The 22,120-nt window shown below is 42.1% G+C and overlaps 1 protein-coding gene across 8 annotated transcripts in view; it reads right to left on the bottom strand.

Annotated features, from left to right (window-relative positions):
* The window catches only part of Cbfa2t2 (CBFA2/RUNX1 partner transcriptional co-repressor 2), a 94,107-nt gene extending 72,448 nt beyond the window's left edge, over positions 1-21,659 (bottom strand). The window contains exons 1-2 of one of the 8 annotated variants that reach the window (XM_076930049.1): positions 21,482-21,653; positions 9,375-9,486 (exon numbers count right to left, since the gene is read on the bottom strand). Coding sequence is in view for 2 of the 8 variants with exons in the window: in XM_034494471.2 (XP_034350362.1) it covers positions 21,482-21,515 (34 nt within the window). In the remaining 6 variants the exon portion in view is untranslated. Of the gene's footprint in view, positions 1-9,374; positions 9,487-21,481 lie in introns of all 8 variants that reach the window. The other 7 variants (XM_076930050.1, XM_076930051.1, XM_076930047.1 and 4 more) reach the window with 7 other exon arrangements.
* Between the last annotated feature and the right edge of the window lie 461 nt (positions 21,660-22,120).

Raw genomic sequence — 22,120 nt, 5'->3', positions numbered from 1 at the left:
CAAGAAGTATTTAATATGGAGTAGTTTTACAGAAGTATTTGCGGGACTACTTTTCTAACTATAGAATTTATGAACTACATCTGATTTTAACTAAGCTTTCCATTAAAAAATACAAAGGTGGCAAGTGAAAAATGAAACAGAAACAGAAAATCAAATGAAGCATCAAAATGAAACCAAGACTAAACTCTGATAAAATATCAATAAACAGAATTTGAGATAAGCAAAAAGCTTTGGGAAGGCAGAACTATACACTTTATTATCCCCAAAACTATATTAAAATGTACACTTACCCTGAATGTCCAAATTATAAAATCCAGACTCGTAATATAACAAATCTACTTGAAATAGATATAAAAAAGCTCTCTTTTCTTCCCCTAATCTTCAAAGCCCAATCGCAGCCCAGCCTTCCTCCTCCTTTCATTAGCTGGACATGTGTCAGCTCTCTCACATCTGCGATTTCTCACTGACTAGAGCTGCCTGTCCCATTCCAGGGAAACACAGATGGATCCCAGATGGGAAGGTCCTGCCAAACAGACCAGCTCTTCACCTTGCCAGAATCCCCAGATACAGTCTCTCTCTCCCTCCCCTCCTGCTTCCTCTCTCTCCACTACCCTTCCACCCTCCCTGTTACCAGGGCTCTTTGCCAGCTGATGTCACTAAGTACACACCTCCTAGTGGCTCCTGGCCAATCTGACATTAACTTGTTAAATGCATGTAATTTGTTTATGGCTGACAATAACAGCAAAAATATTGTGTAAAACCCACCTATTCGAGTCACTAGTGGAATAAATGTACACACAGACTCACATTTTGAGGGACATTCAAATGTTTAACAATCACCATTTAAAGCCCTATATACTGTGTAGTTTCTGCTATTATTTAATAACTTCTGCTCTTTTGGCTAGTTTTAAACCCTACATGAGACAAAAGCCTTCATAAAATAAATTGTAAACATATTTTGAATGTATAATTGGATCAAAAATAAAAAGCTGTAAATTAGTTTTGGAAACATAAGCAGAAATATATGTAAATGATTCACACAAGCTGCCTCCCAGATCCAGACTCCTACTAATCTGGCACGTGATTAAGTTAGGACAATGCAGGCAACAACAGTTCTGGTGCTATAAAGACTGTAAATCAAAGATGAGAACACAATGCAAAAATTGCTTTAAAAAAAAAAAAAAAATCAAGCAAATATGAATGTAAGGTTCCCATGATTAAATTCAGAACTGTTAGTCTAATTTTCAACAATGAAGAATACAGTAAAATTTGAGATAATTATTTTGAGAATCCAGAGAAAAGATAAAACTACACAACGTCAAAAGTTTAATCCTTGACACTTCCCAGCAGCTTATACAAGAAACTGTTTATTCTGTTTCTGGGACATGAAAACAGTCGTCTGAAAGCTGAAACTGTGCCAGTTATCTTGAGCTTCTCTATACACTCTCTCAATTTCCTGTGAATGTTTTACAATAAAAATATAAAATAAAGGAGGGGCTTGCCTTCTTCCCAGGTCATACTACATGAAAACATATCCTACATTAACATTTACATGAACAAACATTAAGAATGAAGAGCTCCACATACATAATCAAACAGATATGCCTTCCTTTAGCCTCTACCATACTTTGGATAGATAAAAGATACAAACATGGCACTTTTCTGCCTGGCAATGTTTTACAAAAAAGGAAGACTCATCCCCCAGAGGCAGCTAGCAACAATATTAATTGATGCAGTAGTAATTTTTATTGTAAGTACTGAGTATCAAGGACTACCTTTATTTCCTTATTTGTCACAGTCTATAGGACAGCCTATTGGTAGGCACTATTATCTCAGTGTTACAACTAAGGAAAGAAACAAAAACATAACATCATGTGACTAGTGTCATATCTAGATTCATACCCAGAGTCAGTATGAATCTAGTATTGTACCTATACAATACTATGGAGGAAGAAAAGTAATCAAGACAATACTGAAGTGTGACACAGAGCACAAACCTGTAGTCCCAGCTACTTGAGAGACTGAAGGAGGATCAGTGTGTAAACTTAGTTCAAACTCAGACTGGGCAACATAGTGATGCCCACAACACTTACTGATGCTAGCAAAGCCTTCAGGAGGGAGAGAAGGAAGAGAGGAAGGAAGGAGGAAGCAAGGAGTAACCCTAAATTACTCATTCTGAAGAATGCTAACTACCAAGTCATGAATACATTCAAGCACTTCTACTAGGAGGACCACCTGATAAGGAATCAAGATTTCTTGCCAACAGGCAGTATCAACTTGTAGACCAGGCTGGCCTCCAACTCAGAAATTCACCTGTCTCTGCCTCCCAAGTGCTGGGATTAAAGGCGTGCACCACCACTGCCCGGCAGCAATCTTTTTTTTTAATGTTTATGAGTGCTTTGCCTGCATGTGTGTGTGTGAACCACATTCATGTGTGGTGCCTGTAGAGATCAGAAGATGGTTGTGTTTTGTGAACTGGAGTTTACAAACAGTTCTGAGCCACCACATGGAGGCTGAGAATTGAACCTGAGTCCTCTGAAAGAGCAACAAATACTCTTAGCCACTGAGCCGTCTTTCCAGCCCCCAGTAAGCAATTTTAATAGCAGGCACCAAGCTATTACCACCAGCAAAGACAACGTGGGATTATGACCTACGGGATGTACATAATATAATAAATGTTTAATTTTTACAAAGGAAAAAGATGGTTTTCTCAAACTGTGCCTGTAATCCCAGCCACAGCCAAGAGGCTGAAGTAGAAAGACCGCTGTAAGTTTAAGGCCAGCCTGGTCTACACAGTTTTATCACAAAGATTGTAGATTCTAAATACTATTCCCCAATAAAAGCAAGCAAGATATTTATTTACAAGAACAGTGCCCTCTCTGAAAGGGAGAGGAAATAGTCAAACTCCTCACATCAGAAAGCAAATAAATACAAAATCTTCTGAAAGTTGTGTCCAAAAGACTTAAGAGACCTGGGTTAAAGCTACTTGGAAAACTGAGTCAAAAGGATCCCAAACTCAAGGCCAATGTGAGTAGCTTAGTAAAACACAAAAACCAAGGTTGGAGTAAGACCCTGGGAGGGCTGCATGACAAATATGTCTATGTAAATTCCAGAACTTAAGAGGTGGAGGCAGAGTAAGTCAGTCAAGGTCATCCCACTAAACAGTGAGTTAAAAGTCACCCTTGAGAAGTAGAAAACACAGAACTGAGACTTAGCTTAGAGATTAAGAGTTCCCAGTACTCACTCAAGCAGCCCAAAACTGCTTGTAACTCTAGCCTCAGGGGAGCCAACATTCTCTTATGACCTCTATGGACACTGCACATCCACACATAAACCCACACTTAAAGACATATATACATAATTATAAATAAAAATTTGAGGGACTGAAGAGATACCTCAACAGTTAAAGACTGGCTGTTCTTCCAAAAAACCCAGTTTCAGTCCCCAGCACTCACACGGTGACTAACAATACCTCCAGTCTCAAGGGACTGGACACCCTCTCCTGGCTTCCTTGGACACCAGGCACACACATGGTACACAGACATACAGGCAAAATAACTGTAGACACAAAACAATAAAATTATTTATTTGGTTATTTTTGAGACATGGTTTTTTTCTACATAGCCCTGGCTGCCCTGGAATTCACTATGTAGACCAAGCTAGCCTCAAACTCACAAAGATCGTTCTGGCTCTGACTCCTAAGTACTAGGATTAAATGGGTCCATTCCAACATCTGGCCTAAATAATTTTTCAATATTAAAACAAACAAATATAAATTTAAAACAAGGCATGGTAATGCATACCTTTAATAACAGCACTTGGGAGGCAGAGGCATGTAGATCTATGTGAGTTTAATGCCAGCCTGACCTACTTATCAAGTTCTGGTCCAGACACAGTTTCATGGTAAGACCTTGCCTCAAAATACAAGCACTCCTAAAATGATTTAAAAATATAGACCAGGCGTGGTCCCTTTAATCCCAGCACTTGGGAGGCATAGGCAGGCGGATCTCCATGAGTTCCCAGTCAGCCTGGTCTACAGAGTCCCAGGACAGCCAGGACACAGAGAAACCTTGTCTCAAAAAACAAACAAAAAGCCGGGGCAGTGATGGCGTGGGCCTTTAATTCCAGCACTTGGGAGGCAGAGGCAGGCGGATTTCTGAGTTCGAGGCCAGCCTGGTCTACAGAGTGAGTTCCGGGACAACCAGCACCCAAAACACAAAACAAAGCAGGAGGGGGATAGATGAGGTGCCGTGGTAGCATCTGTGATTGTTGGCTGCTCTTCCAAAAGATCTGGGTTCAAGTCCCATCATCTACGTGGAAGATCATAGCTATCTGTAACACCCTGTCCTGGTACTGCATGAAAGTAGTGCACAGACAGACACGCATACAGGCAAGATACCCACACACATAAAGCAATACAAATATTGTGGGGGGGGGGGGCAGCTAACTCCAAGCCAGCTACAGATAACACAGTGAAACATTGGGGCACCTCTCCAGACCTATTATGCACCTTTAAATATATTATTTATTATAAACTGACTACAAGTTTTTTAGAGACATGGTCTCTAGAATGCCCACAAATCCTACTGCAGGTACTCAATACCTCACTCAGTTTACCTCATGTTGGAGATCACATTCTGAGCTTTGTGCATGGTGAGCAGACATCCTACAAGCTACCTACATTCCTGGCCATACCAAACGTCTTGTGCTTTTCTTTAAGGCAAAGAATATACAAAAGTGTGTGCAAAGGAAAAAAGGCTTCAGAAGATAACACCAATAAGAAGCACTTTTTGCTCAGGAAGAGTGTCCATCCCTGAAGATTCCATATAATTTGAAACAGCTGGATCTGAAAAGACAGGGAATCCAGCCAAATGGACATTTGTGGGCAGTGAAAACAGTGGGTCTGAAAACTGAAAAGAACCACTCCTTGAAAATGAAAATACAAACCAGAGGGTAGTAGCAGCTAGCTCAGTCACTGTCTCATTAACCTATGCCACACTACTCACAGTACCCACCCACCCTCTCCACCTCCTGCCAGCTTTTATAAAAGCTAAAGTGAAGTATGTTCTCCTGGATCATTTCACTGAAAAACAGATGATGTAGACACAGCTTCATGAGGCCTCTTGCTGAAAATCAAACTTGGTTCAAACATGCTTTGAAATGGTGGTTTTTATTGGGTTTTGTTTTTGTTTTTTGGTAGCCAAGGCTACACAGAGATACCCTCTCTCAGGCCCACTTTCCACCTCTGGCCAAAGAAAAGTTTAAGTAACATATCACTTATTACAAAGCCTAAACATGGTGCTCTACTGCAGGGTGTCTGATGACAAATAACAGGATCTGATATGAAGACCAAACCCAAGGCTGAGTTCTGGTTTCTCTTCACTGTACACAGCTCTAGCAAGTTCTGGAACTCACTATGTAGACAGGCCAAACCAGCCTAGAACTCACAGGGATCCACCTGCCTCTGCCTCCCAAGTGCTAGAATTAAAGAGTGCACCACCAAGCCCAGCTCTCAGGAAAGAAATTTCTGTGTAAAACAAATAAATAAGCAAATAAGCAAATAAATAAGTGGGAAGAAGGGGAAAAACATGGAATGGTAACTCACACCTTTGAACCCAGGGAGGCAGAAGCAAACTGGACATCTATGAGTTCCAGGCCTGGGACTACAATAGCCAGCCAGGGCTACAGCTACTGAGACAGACAGACAGACAGACAGACAGACAGACAGACAGACACACACACACACACACACACACAGAGAGAGAGAGAGAGAGAGAGAGAGAGAGAGAACCAGAGAGACAGAGAGACAGAGGAGAGGTGATGAAGACATGACTAACACTTCTCTTATTCCCTACCTTTGAACTTTTTCCCTTTAACTTGATCTTTGCAGTCTCCCCCTCTTGTCAACAGGTCCACTGACATTTAACAAATGGTGGTTTGGAGGATAAAAGACAGACCCTTAGCACAGGCAGTGGAATTCCAAAGGCTAGACTCTTGGCTCCACAATGTCTGATTCAGAACTGCTGGGAGCTATTAGTGTAGCTCGCCCACCCAGGCATGTGAGGCTGGGCAAGCTTTCACACCACCCGCACAAGCCTCTCATTTATGCTACAGGCTTCAGTGATCGTGTGCTTTTGTTCCCCATAGGAACACAAGAAGTCCAATGTAACTCCAGACATTATTTAGGAAGGCCCAGAAGGAATATTGAAGCAGTTTCTAATGTGTAGATCTGCAACAGAATCTTTTTAATAATGGGCAATAGTCAAAAACAAAAAAACAAACAAACAAAAAAAAAAAAAACACCTTTTCAAAATGCTCAATTACAAAGTGAAAAGGATCTACTACTGTTAATGGTCTCAGATGCTGCATTCTGGTTTAAATGACAACACTTGCCATTGTTTTTTTGTTTTTGTTTTTTTTAAAAAACAAAACAAAAAGCTTACCTCTAACCTACAACTGCGGTCCTCATCAGCCTGCACACATTTGCCATCATCCCTCATCTTTGACTGCTGAATCATACATACCCTTCCTTCTAAACAAGTGTTTATAAAACATTGCAACCTAACAGTCCTTAAACCTCTGTTCTTGTGTCATCTTTTTTGAAGCAGTTCTAGGACTGAACCAAGGGTGTCAGCATCCAGGATAGTCAAGTACTCTATGACTGAGTTATACCCCAAAACTTATACCCAAAACTGCTGGGCGGTGGTGGCACACGCCTTTAATCCCAGCACTTGGGAGGCAGAGGCAGGTGGATTTCTGAGTTCGAGGCCAGCCTGGTCTACAGAGTGAGTTCCAGGACAGCCCGGGGTTCACAGAGAAACCCTGTCTCGAAAAACCAAAAAACAAAAACCCAAACCAACCAACCATACAACAAAAACAACAATTTTCAACCAGGCATGGTGTCTCATGCAGGCAGATCTCTGAATTCTGGGACTATATAATGAAACCCTGTCAAAAACAAAACAAAACAAACAAACAAACAAAAAAACAACTTTACTTTCCTGGAAGGCCCATAGCAATTTTTATGATGTTTCTAACAACTGGGTCAAGCATAGGCATGATAAACTTCGAATTGGCGGAGCATGACTCTAATCCTAGAGCTAGGGAGGCAGAGGTAGGTGGGATCTTTGTGAGTTCAAACTCAGCCTTGTCTAGAGTGAGTTCCAAGGCTGGCAGGGCTACACAGAGAGGCCCTGTCTGGAAAGACCAATAAGCAAGCAAACAAACAAGTGGCATGATAAGCAGAGTGACTGTCTTTTACCTTGTCCTTGACTATTAATTTACTACTACATTTATGTACACAACCCATTTCCAATGGGGAAAAACAGGCATTAAGTCATCCACCGCTATAATCCCAGTACTTGGAAAACTGAGACAGAAAAACTGCCATAACTATGAGGCAAAAAGAAGAAAGAGTATTGTCAGGGAGGAGGAAAAACATAATGAATAATAAAGCCAGATATCCTATTGCCCACCTGTCACCTGCACTAGGGAGACTCGGCAAAGAGGACAGGGAATTCAAGATCCTCCCTAAAACAAACAAAAGAGATTACAGAAGCTGGATAGCTTTCAGCAGTTAAGAACACTTCCTAGGACCCACACCTGCTTGCATCTCCAGTTCCAAGGGATCCAATGCCCTCTTCTGTCCACTATGGGCATTGCACTCACATGGTGCACAAACACACATGCAAGCAAAACAACCATACATGTAAAAATACTTTTTAAAAGGCAAAAGGCATGGTGGCTCAGATCTAAGAGCATGACACAGAAGAGACTGCTTGGTCCCAGCAGCCTGCCTGGGCAACATAATGAAACACTACCTAAAAAGTTTAAAAATATAAAGGGCTGGGGAAAGGCTTATTTAAGAACCCACAGGTAAGGAAAGGACAGGGGAAGGGTCTGGAGAAACATCTCAGCAGTTAAAGCATGGCAGAGGACCAGGTTCCCTTCCTAGCACCCACATATTGGCTCACAACTACCTGCAACCCCAGTTCAAGGGATCTGACAAAACATCCATGCACATAAAATATATAAATCTATTTAAAAAAAAAAAAAAAAAAAAAAAGACAGCCTAATCGACATGGCTTCTATCAGGCCAGCTAGAGCTTACACAATGAGACCAGACCCAATCTCAACAAACCAAGGTAGAATAGCCACAGACAAAGCCTTAGATTTGATCCTCAGAACTGAAAAGAAATATCCCAAAAGTTTACTCAGCTGTTACTTTACATGTTACTACACTGTGACCAAGTTAATGATACAACCAAGACTATTTTAAGACCCTATGAGATATTTGCTAGGTTACTGTGAAGAATACAAAAAAAAATAAAAGATGTAGTCCCCTGGAGCCCATGGTCGTATATGGCATGATGATATATGCCTTTGATCCTAAAGTGTTTGTTTGTTTGTTTGTTTTTTGAGACAGGGTTTCTCTGTGTAGTCCTGGACGTAACAGGCTGACCTGACTGCTGGGACTCAAGGTATGTGCCAACAGCACACACCTTTAACCCTAGCTCTTGTGAGGCAGAAGCAGGTAGACCTCTGGAAGCTGGAGGTCAGCCTGGTCTGCATGTCAGCTCGGTGAGACCCTGACTCAAAAACAGACAAAACAAAACAGGGTGTGACTGTGCTGTTGAGGACAAAAACAGGAGGACCATAGGGACCTGCCAGTCACCAGTCACCTGCCTAGCTCTGATTCAGTGAGAGACCATGTCTCAAGGGACTAAAACAAAGTATACGATAAGCAAAATACCTGATAGTCTCCAACTTCTGAACCCCCAAACACAGAGGCACACCTCCACCCCACCCCTCTTTTTAAAAAAATAAGTAAGGTTCTGAAGAGATGGCTTAGTTGATAAAGCATTTGCAACATAAAAATAAAAACAAGTTTGACTTTTAACACCACCATAAAAGGCTAATGTTCGTTCAGAAGACAGGACATGCAGATCTCTGGGATTTGATGACCAGCCAGCCTAGTCTAGGAGTGAGAAAATTCTCAAAAACCAAAGTGAATGGCTCTGCCTCTGGTCTCCGAAGACATAAACACATATATGAACATACACATACAAAGTTAAATTCAAATAAATACATGAACCCTTAAGTTATCTTAGTATCAATCTAAAAATTACTAAGCAGGGTATGATAACATACCTCTGCAATCCAAGATTTTCAGAGAATGAGACAGGACAATACTAGTTCCAAGCCAACAGACATATCAGACAATGTCTCAACACATAATACTCACACCTTTTTATTTTTGTTCGTTTTTGCTGTTAATGTCCTAACCATATCCTAACCAATCCATTTGTGGAGGTAAAACTGCATTCAGGTAGAAAGAGTTGGGAAAGCGACCAATTAGTTCTTCTAAGTCTCACCAGCTGTGCTTTCCTGATGACAGAGACCTGCCCACCTGCTCCCACAGATGGTACAGCTGAAGTAAAACACCTGGTTCCGTACATCCAGTCCATGCAGCCAGAACAATGCTAGCTGTGAAGACACCAAGTCCAAATCAGTATTTTAATTTTATTGTCTACACAAAGACCAAAATCATCACTAAAATAAAGCTTTGTAATTCTCAAATACAAATACTATAATCTCAAGGTATAACAATAATATCCAAGGGGGGAGATGCTAGGAACACAAATCACAGAGTTTTATTTATTTACCTATATTAACTTTGGGTGGTCAACCTGATCTGTTTATTTATTTATTTAAATAAATAAACGATTGACTAAATAATTAAGTAAGTAAAGCAAGCCAGGTGGTAGTGGCCAGACCTTGTTGTTTAAAAACGAATGAATGAATGAATGAATGAACGAATGAATGAAACCAGTCATTGATGGTGCACAAATTTAGTCTCAACACTCTTGGAGACAGATCTGAGTTCAAGGCTAGCATGGTCTACCAAGCAAGTTCCAGGACTAAACAGAGAAACCCTGCCTTGAAAAAAACAAATAAAATAAATAAGTAAATATGAATGAATGAATGAATGAATGAATGAATATAAAAGGCAGAATCGTCTTTAAAAGTGAAGCATAGGCTGGGTAGTGGTGGTGAACACCTGTAATCCCAAGTTTCAGGAAACAGATGAGTTCAAGGCCAGCCTGGTCAAAAGAGTGAGTTCCAGGACAGCCATGGCTCCTCGTCAAAACCCTGTCTCAAAAAGCACAAAACAAAGGACAGGCATAGAACCAAAAGATGACTCAGCAAGTAAAGGTGCTTGTCATCAAACCCGGTAACCTAAATTTAATCCCCTGGACTCACAGGGTAGTAGAGAACTCACAAGAGCTGTTCTCTAACTTCCACATGTGGCATACACACCCATTTAAAAAGACTTAAAAGATTCATCAATATTGGCAAATTTAGAGGCTGGAGAGATGACTCAATTACTACTGCTCTTCCAGAGGACAAGTTCAGTTCCTAGCACCCACGTGGGGGCAGCTCACTCACATGCACACGCCAACAAAACAAATCTTTTTTTTTGTTTTGTTTTGTTTTTTTTGTTTTTCCGAGATAGGGTTTCTCTGTGTAGCCCTGGCTGTACCTGGAACTTACTCTGTAGACCAGGCTGGCCTTGAACTCAGAAATCCACAGGCCTCTGCCTCCCAAGTGCTGGGATTAAAAGCGTGCGCCACAAATCATCTTCTTCTTCTTCTTTTTTTTTTTTTTTAAATTATGTACATTACTATTAAAATTAAATCAGTGATTTTGATTATTTTTCAGACAGTCTCAGCATGTAGCCTTTGCTTCCTGTGATTTCATTACTTAGACTGGGTTGCCCTTAAATTCAAAGAAACCCACCGGCCTTTGCCTCCCAAGTTCTCCAATTGTGTGTGTGTGGGATTAGAGTTCTGAGATTAAATCTATGTACCACCATACCCAGCCAGTGACTTATTTCTTGTGCAAATTAAAAACTCATGAAATGACAGATGGTTTTATGCCACAGTCACCAGTGTACTTAAACTGTCACAAACCCATATAAAGTCACCAAACTTAATGTGAGGTGGCAATCTAGACTTCTGAACATGCAACACCCAAAACTTCAAAATCAAATTGGGAGGGCAAGTCTCAAAAGCTCAGCAGTTTATTGTGGGTGCTGCTATCTGTGGAGCAGGTAGCCATGGGAGCTTCTGAGCCTGTACCTCTCTTTTTTTTTTTCCTCCTGGGAAGACTTTCCTTCCTGACACTTTTCTTCCTGTGTCAAATGGCAGAAAGGAACTTATTTACATTTCCAGAACAGTTGTATCTACTTATAGAACTTTACAGGTTCCTTATTTACTTTTCCTACTGCTGATGAAAACCACAGGTAACAGACAATTCAACAAGATGCAAATAACTCCAAATCGGACAATCTTACTTACAACCTCTAAGAAAGAAGGATGGAAATATTGTTTGGCAAATTCATGACGCAGTCAACCACATAACTATCTTTGTTCATTACAGAGCATTTGCAGCTTTCTCTGAAATGAATGCTTTAAAGGTGTCTCACATTAAGGAAATCATTAGTGAAATGTAATCCTACCCATGCCTACTCAAGTATTCTCTAAGTATTAAATTAGTAACCTTAATCAATAATCTTAACATTGCACTGACTTCCCCCGTCCCTATCCCAACCAGTTCACAATCAAATATTGGCAACTCTAAATTGGGTGTGGCAGTATCTGGCACACTCTTATAAAGCTTGCACTAAAGCAGAAGGTTGAGAAGTTCAAGACCATCTTCAGATAACAGGGAGTTCAAAGCCAACCTGGGTTATAAGAACCTATCTTTAAATAAAAGCAGTTGGGCTGAGTATGATGGCTCACACTTTTAATCCCAGCTATCAAGAGACAGAAGCAGACTGATCTCTATGAGTTCAAGTCCAATCTGGTCTGCACAGTGAATTCCAAGCCAGTAAGAGTTACATAGTTGGCTGGAGAGGTGGCTTGGTGGTTAGGAGCACTGATTGCTCTTCCAGAGGTCCTGAGTTCAATTCCCAGCAACCACATGGTGGCTCACAACCATCTGTAATGGGGTCTGATGCCCTCTTCTGGTGTGTCTGAAGAGAGCAATGGTGAATACATAAAATAAATAAATCTTAAAAAAAAAAAAAAATTAAAAAAAAAAAGTTACATAGTGAGACCATGGCTCAAAAAACAAACAAACAAATAAGGGGGCTAGAGAAATAGCTCAGTGAATAAGAACACTTGTTGCTCTTGCAAAGAAGCCAGGCTCAACTCCTGGCATCTGTAACTTCAGTTCCAGAGGATCTGATACCTTCTTCTAAGCTCTACGATCAACAAGCATGCACATGTGCACATACATACATACAGGCAAAATACATGCAACAAAAAATTTTAATTTTTAAAATTAAAAAAAAAAGTTTTCAACACCTCCGTTATTTAAAATAAAAAAGCAGAATAGCAATCCAACAAGACAGTTTAGCCTGTAAAGGCACTTACTGACTTACTGCCAAACCTGAGGTCCTGAGTGGGTCTCCTGGACTCAAATCATATGACAGAACCAACTTTCCCCGTTGTTCTCTGACCTCCACAAGCACACATCTTAGGATCCTCTATACACACATCATAACATTCACAATAATAAAATGGGGAGGGGGGGCATGACACCTACTAACTCTACCTTCAAAATATTCTGAATCTCAAAAAAAGACAGATGTAAATGCAACTATTTCTACATCTACTGTTAATAAATATTCTGGTATAATAGTGGTGGCAATACTAGGAGGTATGGCCTTGCTGGAGTAGCTATAGTCCTGTTGGAGTAAATGTGTGACTGTGGGAGTGGCTTTAAGACCCTCCTCCTAGGTGCCTGAAAGAAAGTCTTCTGGAAGATTGTCTTCGAACAAGATGTAGAACTCTCATCTCCTCCAATGCCATGCTTGCTAGGATGTTGCCATGCTTCCGGCAACGATGTTAAAGGACTGAAGCAGTAAGCTAGCTCCAATTAAATGTCCTTTATATGAGATGCCTTGGTTATTATGCCGCTTTACAGCAATGGAAACACTAAGACATGGTCCAAACTAGAAATCTCCTTCTCTAACTAAATCAGCAACTTCTTACTTTGTATCCCAGGTCCCACCTTTGATTAACAAATCCAGAAGTAAAAGTGATTTCTTTAAGAGTAAAACATATCAAAACATGTCACCCAATCAGTATGGACAATTTTTATACTTTTTTTCCCTAATTAGTTAAGAGAAAAAGAAAGAAAGAAAGAAAGAAAGAAAGAAAGAAAGGAAGGAAGGAAGGAAGAAAGAAGAAAGAGAGAGAGAGAAAGAGAGAGAACGAACAAACAACTTGGGTATGCTGGAGAGATGGTCCAGTAGTTTATAAGTACTTGATGCTCTTCTAAAGGACCTTGGTTCAACTCCCAGCACCCAGGCATCTCACCACTATCTGTAATTCTCAGCTCCAGGAAACCCAACACATCTGGCCTCTTAAGGTACCTGCACTTATGAGTACATACCCCTATAAATGCACACATATACCTACACATAATTTAAAACCAATAAAAATAGCTGGGCACAGTGGTGCACACATTTAATCCCAGCACTCAGGAGGCAGAGGCAGTCTGATCTCTGAGTTCAAAGCCAGCTTTTACAAAGCAAGTTCTAGGACAGCCAGAGCTACATGGAAAAACCCTGTCTTGTGGGATGGGGGGGGGGGGGTGGAGGGGGGCTCACAAGTAAAGAAATACAAACAGTAATAATACAAATACAATAGGAGCTATGCACATTAGTGTATACCCACAATACCAGAATTTGGGAATCTGAGAACTGTTTGAGTCTACAAACAGACCAACCCAGATCACAGAGTGAGAGTTTGTCTCAAAAACTAAAATAAAGCCTGAGATGGTTGTACACAGTTGTAACCCTAATACCTAGAAGGCAGAAGTTGGGAAGATCATTATACTTAGAAGCCAGTTCCAGGTTAGCCTGGGATATATAGGAAGGTCCTGTCTCAGAAAAATAAGGTTCTGGGGCTATAGTTCAGTGATAGAGTACTCACCTAACAAACTAAGACCTCCCAGCACTGTAGAAAGAAACAAGAACAAATGAATGAAGAGATGGCTCAGCTATCAAGAATACTGGCTGTTCTTTCAGAAGACCTAGGTTAGTTCCCAGCATCCAAATGGTGGGTCACAGCTCAACTATCTGTAATTCCAGGTCGTAAAGGATCAGACATCATCTTCTGGGCCTCAAACACACATGTAGACATACACACACCATACACATAAAACAAATTAAAAAACAAACCTAAGATAAGCAGGACCCAGTCGCTGTCTCCTATACCCAGTACTTGAAAGACTAAAGCAGAAAAGCAGCTGAGTTCATCAGCCAGTATACTCCAGAATAGAACTCTGGCTCAAACAAACCAACCACCTAAAATAAGAAAGTGAATAATAAGAAAGTGAAGATTTGGCTCTAAAACCCTAAGGTTGACCCCTAGCACCACAATGAGTAAATATGTGTATGTATATTTATATGTACAGCTAAGGTTAGAGCTTGGTAAGTTAAGCACATCTTAGCCTTGTGGATGAACAGACTGACAAGCTGATATTGCTCAAGATCCCTGCCTGCAATGGCTTTCCATCTCACTCAGAAAAGTTAATATTCTTGCTAACACCATTATTATTAGGACCATATCCAATGCCCAAGTTCTACCACTAACCTGTACTTCAAACTAACTGTATGCCTTCTCTGTAAAACTATAAGGCAAGTTCCTACCTTATGGCCCTGATATTTGGTATTTTCTTTGTTACACTGCTCATCTCCAAGATGTACAAATGGCCAGCTTAGCTAATGATACCAAAAATAAAAAACTTTAGCATATTCTATCAAATAACATCCCCATCTCCTCCTTTTCTCTTTCAACATCTTTGTGTGCATGTGTGTATGGTACATATGTGCTCAACTACCTGTACATGAAAGTGAGGAAACCAGAGGTCAATATTTTGTTTCTTCTTCCAGTCACCTCCTTTTTGGACCTAGAGCTTAAGTTTTGGCCAGACTGGTCAACAAGACCCCAAAATCTGCCTGCCACCCACCCCCACCCCCACCCCCACCTGTGCTGGTGTTACAGATGTCTGCCACCATGCTTGGCCTTTTACCATTTGCATGAGCACTGGGGTAATCCAAACTCAGTCAGGTCCTCAAGCTTAAGCTGCAAGCACTCTATCCACTGAGTCATCTCCCTAGATTCCCAATAGTACTTGGAGTGGGAGCTTAATTATGTGTATGGGTATTTTGTTTGCCATGTAGATTTGTGCATTACATGTGCAGTGTCTACTAAAACCAGAAAAGGGCAGTCAAGACACCCTGAAATTGGAGTTAAGAACAGTTTAACTGCCAAGCTGGCTGCTGAGAACCAAACCCAGGTTCTCTGCAAGAGCAACGACTCACTTAACTGCTAAGATATCCAGCCCCACAACAAACTTCTTAAAAAAGGACACAAGACGCAGCTCAGTGATAAAGTGATTGCCCAGCCTGTACAAGGCTTAATTCTAGGCTTAATCTCCAATGCGTTACCAAAAAAAATAAAATAAAATAGAAGCAGGGCAGTGATGGCACACTCCTTTAATTCAAGCTCTCAGGAAGAAGAGCCAGGCTGGTGTCTGTATTTTAAACCAGCTTGGTCTACAGATAGGTAGATAGGAAGATAGGTAGGTAATATGTGTTCACACCTGCAATCCCTAAGGTTAAGGCAGGAAAACGTCTGATTTTCAGGCCAGCCTGGATAAGAGTAAAAAGGAAAGGAGAGAGAAGATGACTTGTTTTCTGCTTGTCACCTCCCCTCAAGGCTGACATTAGTTCTCTAGAAAGAAACAAAAAGTACTGAAGACGAGAAATAACTAGTCACGTTTCTATAGTATAGAAAAATAGCACAGGCATATTAGCTTCTATGGGATAGGGGGTGGCAGCGGTCAGGAGTGTTGTGAATTCCAGGAAAATGGTGGTGTGTTTATTGTTACTCTAGGGATATGAGACCTAAATGAATAAATCTGTGCTATGTGAATGTTTGCTCTCATGTGGTTTTGAAAAATTAAAAGCAGGCAGAACCTCTACATGATGATCAAAATTAACAAAGGAATGAAGCAAACATTTGTAAAAGAGAAGAGGTCAAAGTTTTGTGTGTGTCAAGGAATGTGTGTGATGCCAGAGAGTAACATTTCACTTGAGCTGCTGGAGAGGTTAGATTACAGATTTGTTTCCATCAGCTAATTTAATTTAAAAGTCTGCCAACTCCAGAGCTATAAATTCAGAATTTTACATTGATTTCTGCATTTAATTATAACAATGCAAAACAAAAGGGAGAATCAAAGTCCTTGTTTGTTTGTTTGCTTTCTCCCATCTTAACACAGTCTCACTATACAGCCCAGACAGCTTCATAATTACCTACTTGAGCCTCCCAAAAGTAAGATTACAGGCATGTATCACAAGTCTTGTTTTGTTTTGTGTTCTTCAGACAAGGTTTCTCTGTGTAGCCCTGGCTGTCCTGGAAGATCCTGGCCTCAAACTCAAGAGATCCATCTGCCTCTGCCTCAAGACCTGGGACTAAAGGCATGTGCCACCAGATCCAGCTAAGAGTCACTATTTAATACCCACCTTTGTTTGTTTTTTGAGACTGCCCAGGCTGTCTTGATACTTGTAATAATCCTCCTGACTCAACCTCCCAAATGCTAGATTACAGGTGTGTACTATTAAACCAATACTGCCTTTCCCCAGTTCATCTCTAAGGTAATTTATGGTAATCCTGTACAGGCATGGTGGCTCATGCTCTTAATCTCAGCACTAGAGAGGTAGGAAGGCAGGAGGATCTGGAGTTGAAAATCAGCATGGGGCCGGGCGGTGGTGGCGCACGCCTTTAATCCCAGCACTTGGGAGGCAGAGGCAGGCGGATTTCTGAGTTCGAGGCCAGCCTGGTCTACCGAGTGAGCTCCAGGACAGCCAAGGCTATACAGAGAAACCCTGTCTCGAAAAAAAAAAAAAAAAAAGAAAAAAAAAAAAAAGAAAATCAGCATGGGTTACATTGAGAGGAGGAGCTTAGAATAACCCAGTCAGCTAGGAGCAATCCCTAATAAAAAGGAGCAGGGAAATAATTTGATCATTTCAGAGGGGAAGGAAGTCCACAGATACAGTTCAAGTGACTAAGTCAACCAGAGAACAGGATGAGAAACAGGAATGGAGCAAGAGAAGCAAACAGAAGGCACTTAGGTGTTTGTCCTCAGTAAGATCTCGCTGGTACATTTTCATCTCTTTTTATCATCCTAATAGCTATGTGCCACATAAGGAAAAGTGCCTTAAGAGAACAATTCTTACAGCTATTTATAGTAACAAATGCACAGGACCTGCCTACTAATAATCTGTAAAAATATCTGTAACTACCTAACATATTTAGATAGTGTTCCAGTTACGTTTAGGCTTCTTTCAAGGGTTACTGATTTATAACCCTTTTGCCACTTTCTGAAGGCCATACTTTGCTCAAGGAACTTAGTCTGCAAGCTTTCATTCTTATGTTAAGTGGGCAAAATGAAGGAATACCTAAGAGTGATAGTGAGCCTGTTGAACTCTAGAACAGACTTTCTTGCCATGCAGCACTTCCCAGGTACAACCCAGCTGAACTTTACTGCCACTCTATTAACATCATATATCCCACTTCTGCCATAAAAGTAAGATACATCCCCCCAAAATCAAGCACTTTAACTACCATCACCCATTTACCTATGCAGCACCCCCATGAAATGTGAGCTCTGCAGCTACCTTTCTATCTTCCGAACTAACATCACCTGAACAGTGGCCAAGCATTGCTAAAGCATTTTACTGGCCACTCTCACATATTAATCAGAATGAAACTGCAAATGAGCCAGGGCACTGTCACAGGTCTTTAATCCTAGCACTTCGGAGGCAGAGACAGGCAGATCTGAGTTCCAGAACTGCCAGAGCTACACAGAGAAACATGCTACACAGACTACATGCTTGTAATCCCAGAACCCAGGAGGCAGAAGCTAGAGGATCAAGACAAGTTCAAGGCCAGACTAGTTTACATATCAAGTTCCAGGACAGCCAAAGCTATTACAGAGAAACCTTGTCTCAAAAAAAGGGGTCACCCTAAACCACAGCATTCTCCTTCTACTGAATAGGGCACACTTTTTGACAGTAGCACAGAGAGGGGTAGGACCCACTATAAGATGATGGTCTCCATCCCAAGGGTAGTGACTGTCATAAGCAGAGTATGGAGAGGCAATATGACAGTATGACTTCTACTTACATTTTAACTCATCATTCCGTAAAATAGCAAACTTTACACATTATGAAATGTTAGAACATCAACTATAATATGACTATAATTGTTACTTTTTTATTTGCAAGGGATCGAACCCAGGGCCTTGCCCATAGTGGATGAGTAGTCTACCACTATCCTAAAACTGGAATTTAAAACAAATATTCAGCCAGGCTCACATCTATAATCACCTCAATTTAAAAGGCTGGGATAGAAAGCACGCCATGAGTTCGAGGGCAGCCTGATCTACTCAGTCACTTGGGGCAAGTCTTTGCTACAGAGTAAGACCTTACTTCACTGAAACAAAATATTCAGGTCTGGGATGAAGCTCAGCGGTAAAACACTTAACCAGGGAACAGGAGGTCCTAGTTGTGGTGGTGCTTGGGTGTTTTGTTTTGTTTTGGCTTTGTTTTTTGATCAGCACTGCCAGAAAAAAATAAAATGTAAAACAAATATTCATGCACTGTGTGCAAACTTAACCATCTATCCCAGTGGAGTGAACACCAGAGGACTAGTGTTACCGTATTTCCCTGGGGACTTCACTTTGGTAAAGCAAATCTAGAACTGAGCTCTTTCCCAGGGACTACAGTTAAAACACAAGCCAGTTAGAGCACTTGCCCAGCATACACTAAAGCCTGTGTTCTTCAACACTGAAAAAAAGGAAGAAAAGATTGTAGGTAAGCTTCTGAAATCACTTAAAATGACACACGCTGTTTCTGAGGTGCCCAGCAAGGAGGTGTGACTGGCCTGCCTAGGATGAGGACATACTAAGAGACTATCTTTTCTGTGGTTTGGTTTTGTGGGTTTTTTGTTTGAGACAGGTTTCTTTGTATAGCCCAGGCAATCCTGGAACTAGTTCTAACTAGGCAGAGGTAGGCAGATCTCTGTGAGTTCTAGGTCAGCCTGGTCTACATAGTGAGTTCCAGGACAGCCAGGGCTATACCGAGAAACCCTGTCTCGAAAAACCAAAAAAAAAAAAAAAAAAAAAGTTGAAGGTCCAGAGAAACTTTTTTTTTTTTAAGGAGATTTTTGTAGTTTTGAGTTATAAGTACCTGCCTCACTAGGTGGTGGCGGCACACACCTTTAATACTAACACTGGGAGGCAGAGGCAGGTGAATCTCTGATTAAGGCTAGCCTAGTCTACAGAGTGACCAGGACAGTTAAGGCTACACAGAGGAAAAAAAAAAAATACCTGCCAAGCACACAGGCCTTCCATTCAATCCTCAACCACATAATTAGTTAACATATTAACCAGTAAGCAAGCATATTAAACCACTATAGACTAACTTTTGCAAAGAAACTTAATTACATAAGAAGTCCTACTTCTTGGCTTTTGTTTTCCCAGACAGTCTCACTACACAGCTTGGACTGGCCTCAAACTCATATTCTCCTGCCTCAGCCTCCTGAGTGCTGGAATTACACAGGCTTTCACCATACTCAACCTTTGGGGAATATATTTAACTGAAGACATAAAAGATGTGGAAATAAAAATGTGTTAGTTCATCTGGACCTAGTGACACAGGCCTGTATTTTTAGCTACTAGGAAGCTGAGACAGAATTACAAGTTGCCTGGGCAACTTTGTCTGAAAATAAAGAGGGCTGGGGATACAGTTCAGTGTAGTGCATAAAGCACAAGGCCCTAAGTGCAATCCCCAATACTGCTATAAGTAAATGAATTTAAATTTAGATAAAAGTTTCTTCCACCTTCCTTACATAATGACATCGTCAAACCTAAGGTCCTCCTTCAGAAGACCATTAAGAGCAGCAACAGCACACTATACAGAAAGCATTAGTGGGTAAATCTATTTTATATTTTTTCAATCCAATGTGGAATGAGTTCCCAAGAAAAAGGCTATATGAATCCTCCACTGTAACTGCTGAAAAGCAAGGAGGGGAGGGGGTTAAGCATTCTCAATATGCTTCATTTTATCCTTGCACAGCAGACATCCCCAAACACCTAACTTTAGTTTTTATTTATTTTTGTGTTAATTTTTAGGGTTTTCTTTTGTTGTTGTTTTGTTTGAGGCAGAGTCCCACAATGTACCCTGGCTAGCCTAGAACTGACTGTATATAGATCAGGCTGGCCTCAAACTCAGAGACCCACCTGCCTCCAAAGTGCCTCAAATACCTGTTTTTAGACTGTCACCTGACACAGACAAAGAAATATCCACAAAACATGATTCCCTCTCTCAAACTCAAATCCAGAATCTAGTCTGTCAAGCTTGTTGCCATAGTCTCTAGGCCTAAAGTGATACTTTGTACTTAAGAGATGATTTAATAAATATTAAATGAATCGAATGCAAAATGCCTGGTACTCAAGTAACGTTAGCTATTACTGCTATTTTAATGACAATTAAATTTTTATTGTTCTTATTAAACGATGCTATCCCTCCTCCAAGGATCTTACAATTCTAGGAAGAACATCGGATAAATGGAATAGAGAAATGGTGGTAAGAATAAAAACACAACTGGGACACACAGTAGGACTAGGCAAAGACAAGATATCTTAAACAAATAAAATATAACCAGATCCCAATTCCGGACTTTTCCGAGGAACTCACATAATAAACTGAGATTACGATGGTGAGTTTTCACACTTGTGTATGATGGGCAACTGTCTGTTCAGGATATTCCACAGGATTCACTAAACCCTACTACAGAGCAATTCAGGGAACGTTCCTCACAACCCATTTTTCAGACAGAGCAACTGAGACTTGAGGAGCGCCAAGGTCACAGCCTATACGCGGGTGAGCCGGGACGTGAACCCAAGCAGTTCAACCCTAGAGCCTGCATTCAACAGGGCCCTCCGGAATAGCAGCCCCGCATCCTCCAATACCCACAACACGTCGCTCCAAATCCAGCGTGTTTCCCGGGACCGGACTTTTCAGCCCCGATGCCGCGAAAACAAAACAATACTTCTCTCGCGGCCAGTCCACAGGGCGCCCGCCAGGCCTGATCTCCAAGGCCGCTCCACACAGTCCCGCTTAACACCCGGAGCCGCGAGCCCCACAGGAAGCGCCTGGAGAGCCCCGAGGGCCCCGGAAGGCCGGGGAGCCGCGTGACCTTGGATCCAGTGCCCCAATCCCGGCCTCAGTTTCCCTGCCCAGGCCTCCCGCCGGGGGCCTCTGCGGAGCCTCCCGCCTATGGAGCAGCAGGCCCCTCAACACACACCCCTCAGCAGTCCGCCTTCCCGCCCCACTTACGCTGGAAGGCGGCCGCTCCAGGGACGCCCACCATCGCGGAGCGCAGCCTGTCGCGAGCGCCGCCCGCTTCGACCCTCCGCAGGCGCAGGCCGGGACCTGCACCCGCCGAACTCGCCCGCACCAGCGCCGCCGCCGCCGCTGCCGCCGCCGCCGTTAGGCCGCGCGCAGCCCCGCCCCCAGACGGCCCCGGCACGCCCCCGCCGCGCGCTCCCGCGCGCAGACCAACGCACGCGGAAGCCCGGCTCGAGGGCGCTCACGCGAAGCACCGCCCCCTGACCGGGTCCGCCCCTTCCGCGCCAGGCTGCGACCTATCCTGGAGCTGCCTGCACTTCGACCCGCCTCCCGCGCGCTATGCGCGGCCGCAAGGAACCGCCCTTCTCGGAGCTCCAGACTTCCGGATGTGGCTGGGCGGTGACCTAGGAGCGGGGGCGGAGTCCTGGGGCGGGGCTTCGGGGAGGGACGCTTCAGGTACGGGCCTCAATTCCTTGACAGCTGTGTTGAGTGTTAAATTGTTCTTTCTTACTTTTACTTACTTATTTGTTTTTACATTGATTGATTGCATATGTATGCGTGTATATGTTTGAGAGAGTGCATTCCAACGCGTGCATGTGAATGTCCGAGAACAAGTTGCGGGCATGC

Source organism: Arvicanthis niloticus, chromosome 2, assembly GCF_011762505.2.
Source record: "Arvicanthis niloticus isolate mArvNil1 chromosome 2, mArvNil1.pat.X, whole genome shotgun sequence".
In the NCBI taxonomy this organism is placed as follows: Eukaryota; Metazoa; Chordata; class Mammalia; order Rodentia; family Muridae; genus Arvicanthis; species Arvicanthis niloticus.
This window is presented reverse-complemented; position numbering and strand designations above follow the sequence as displayed.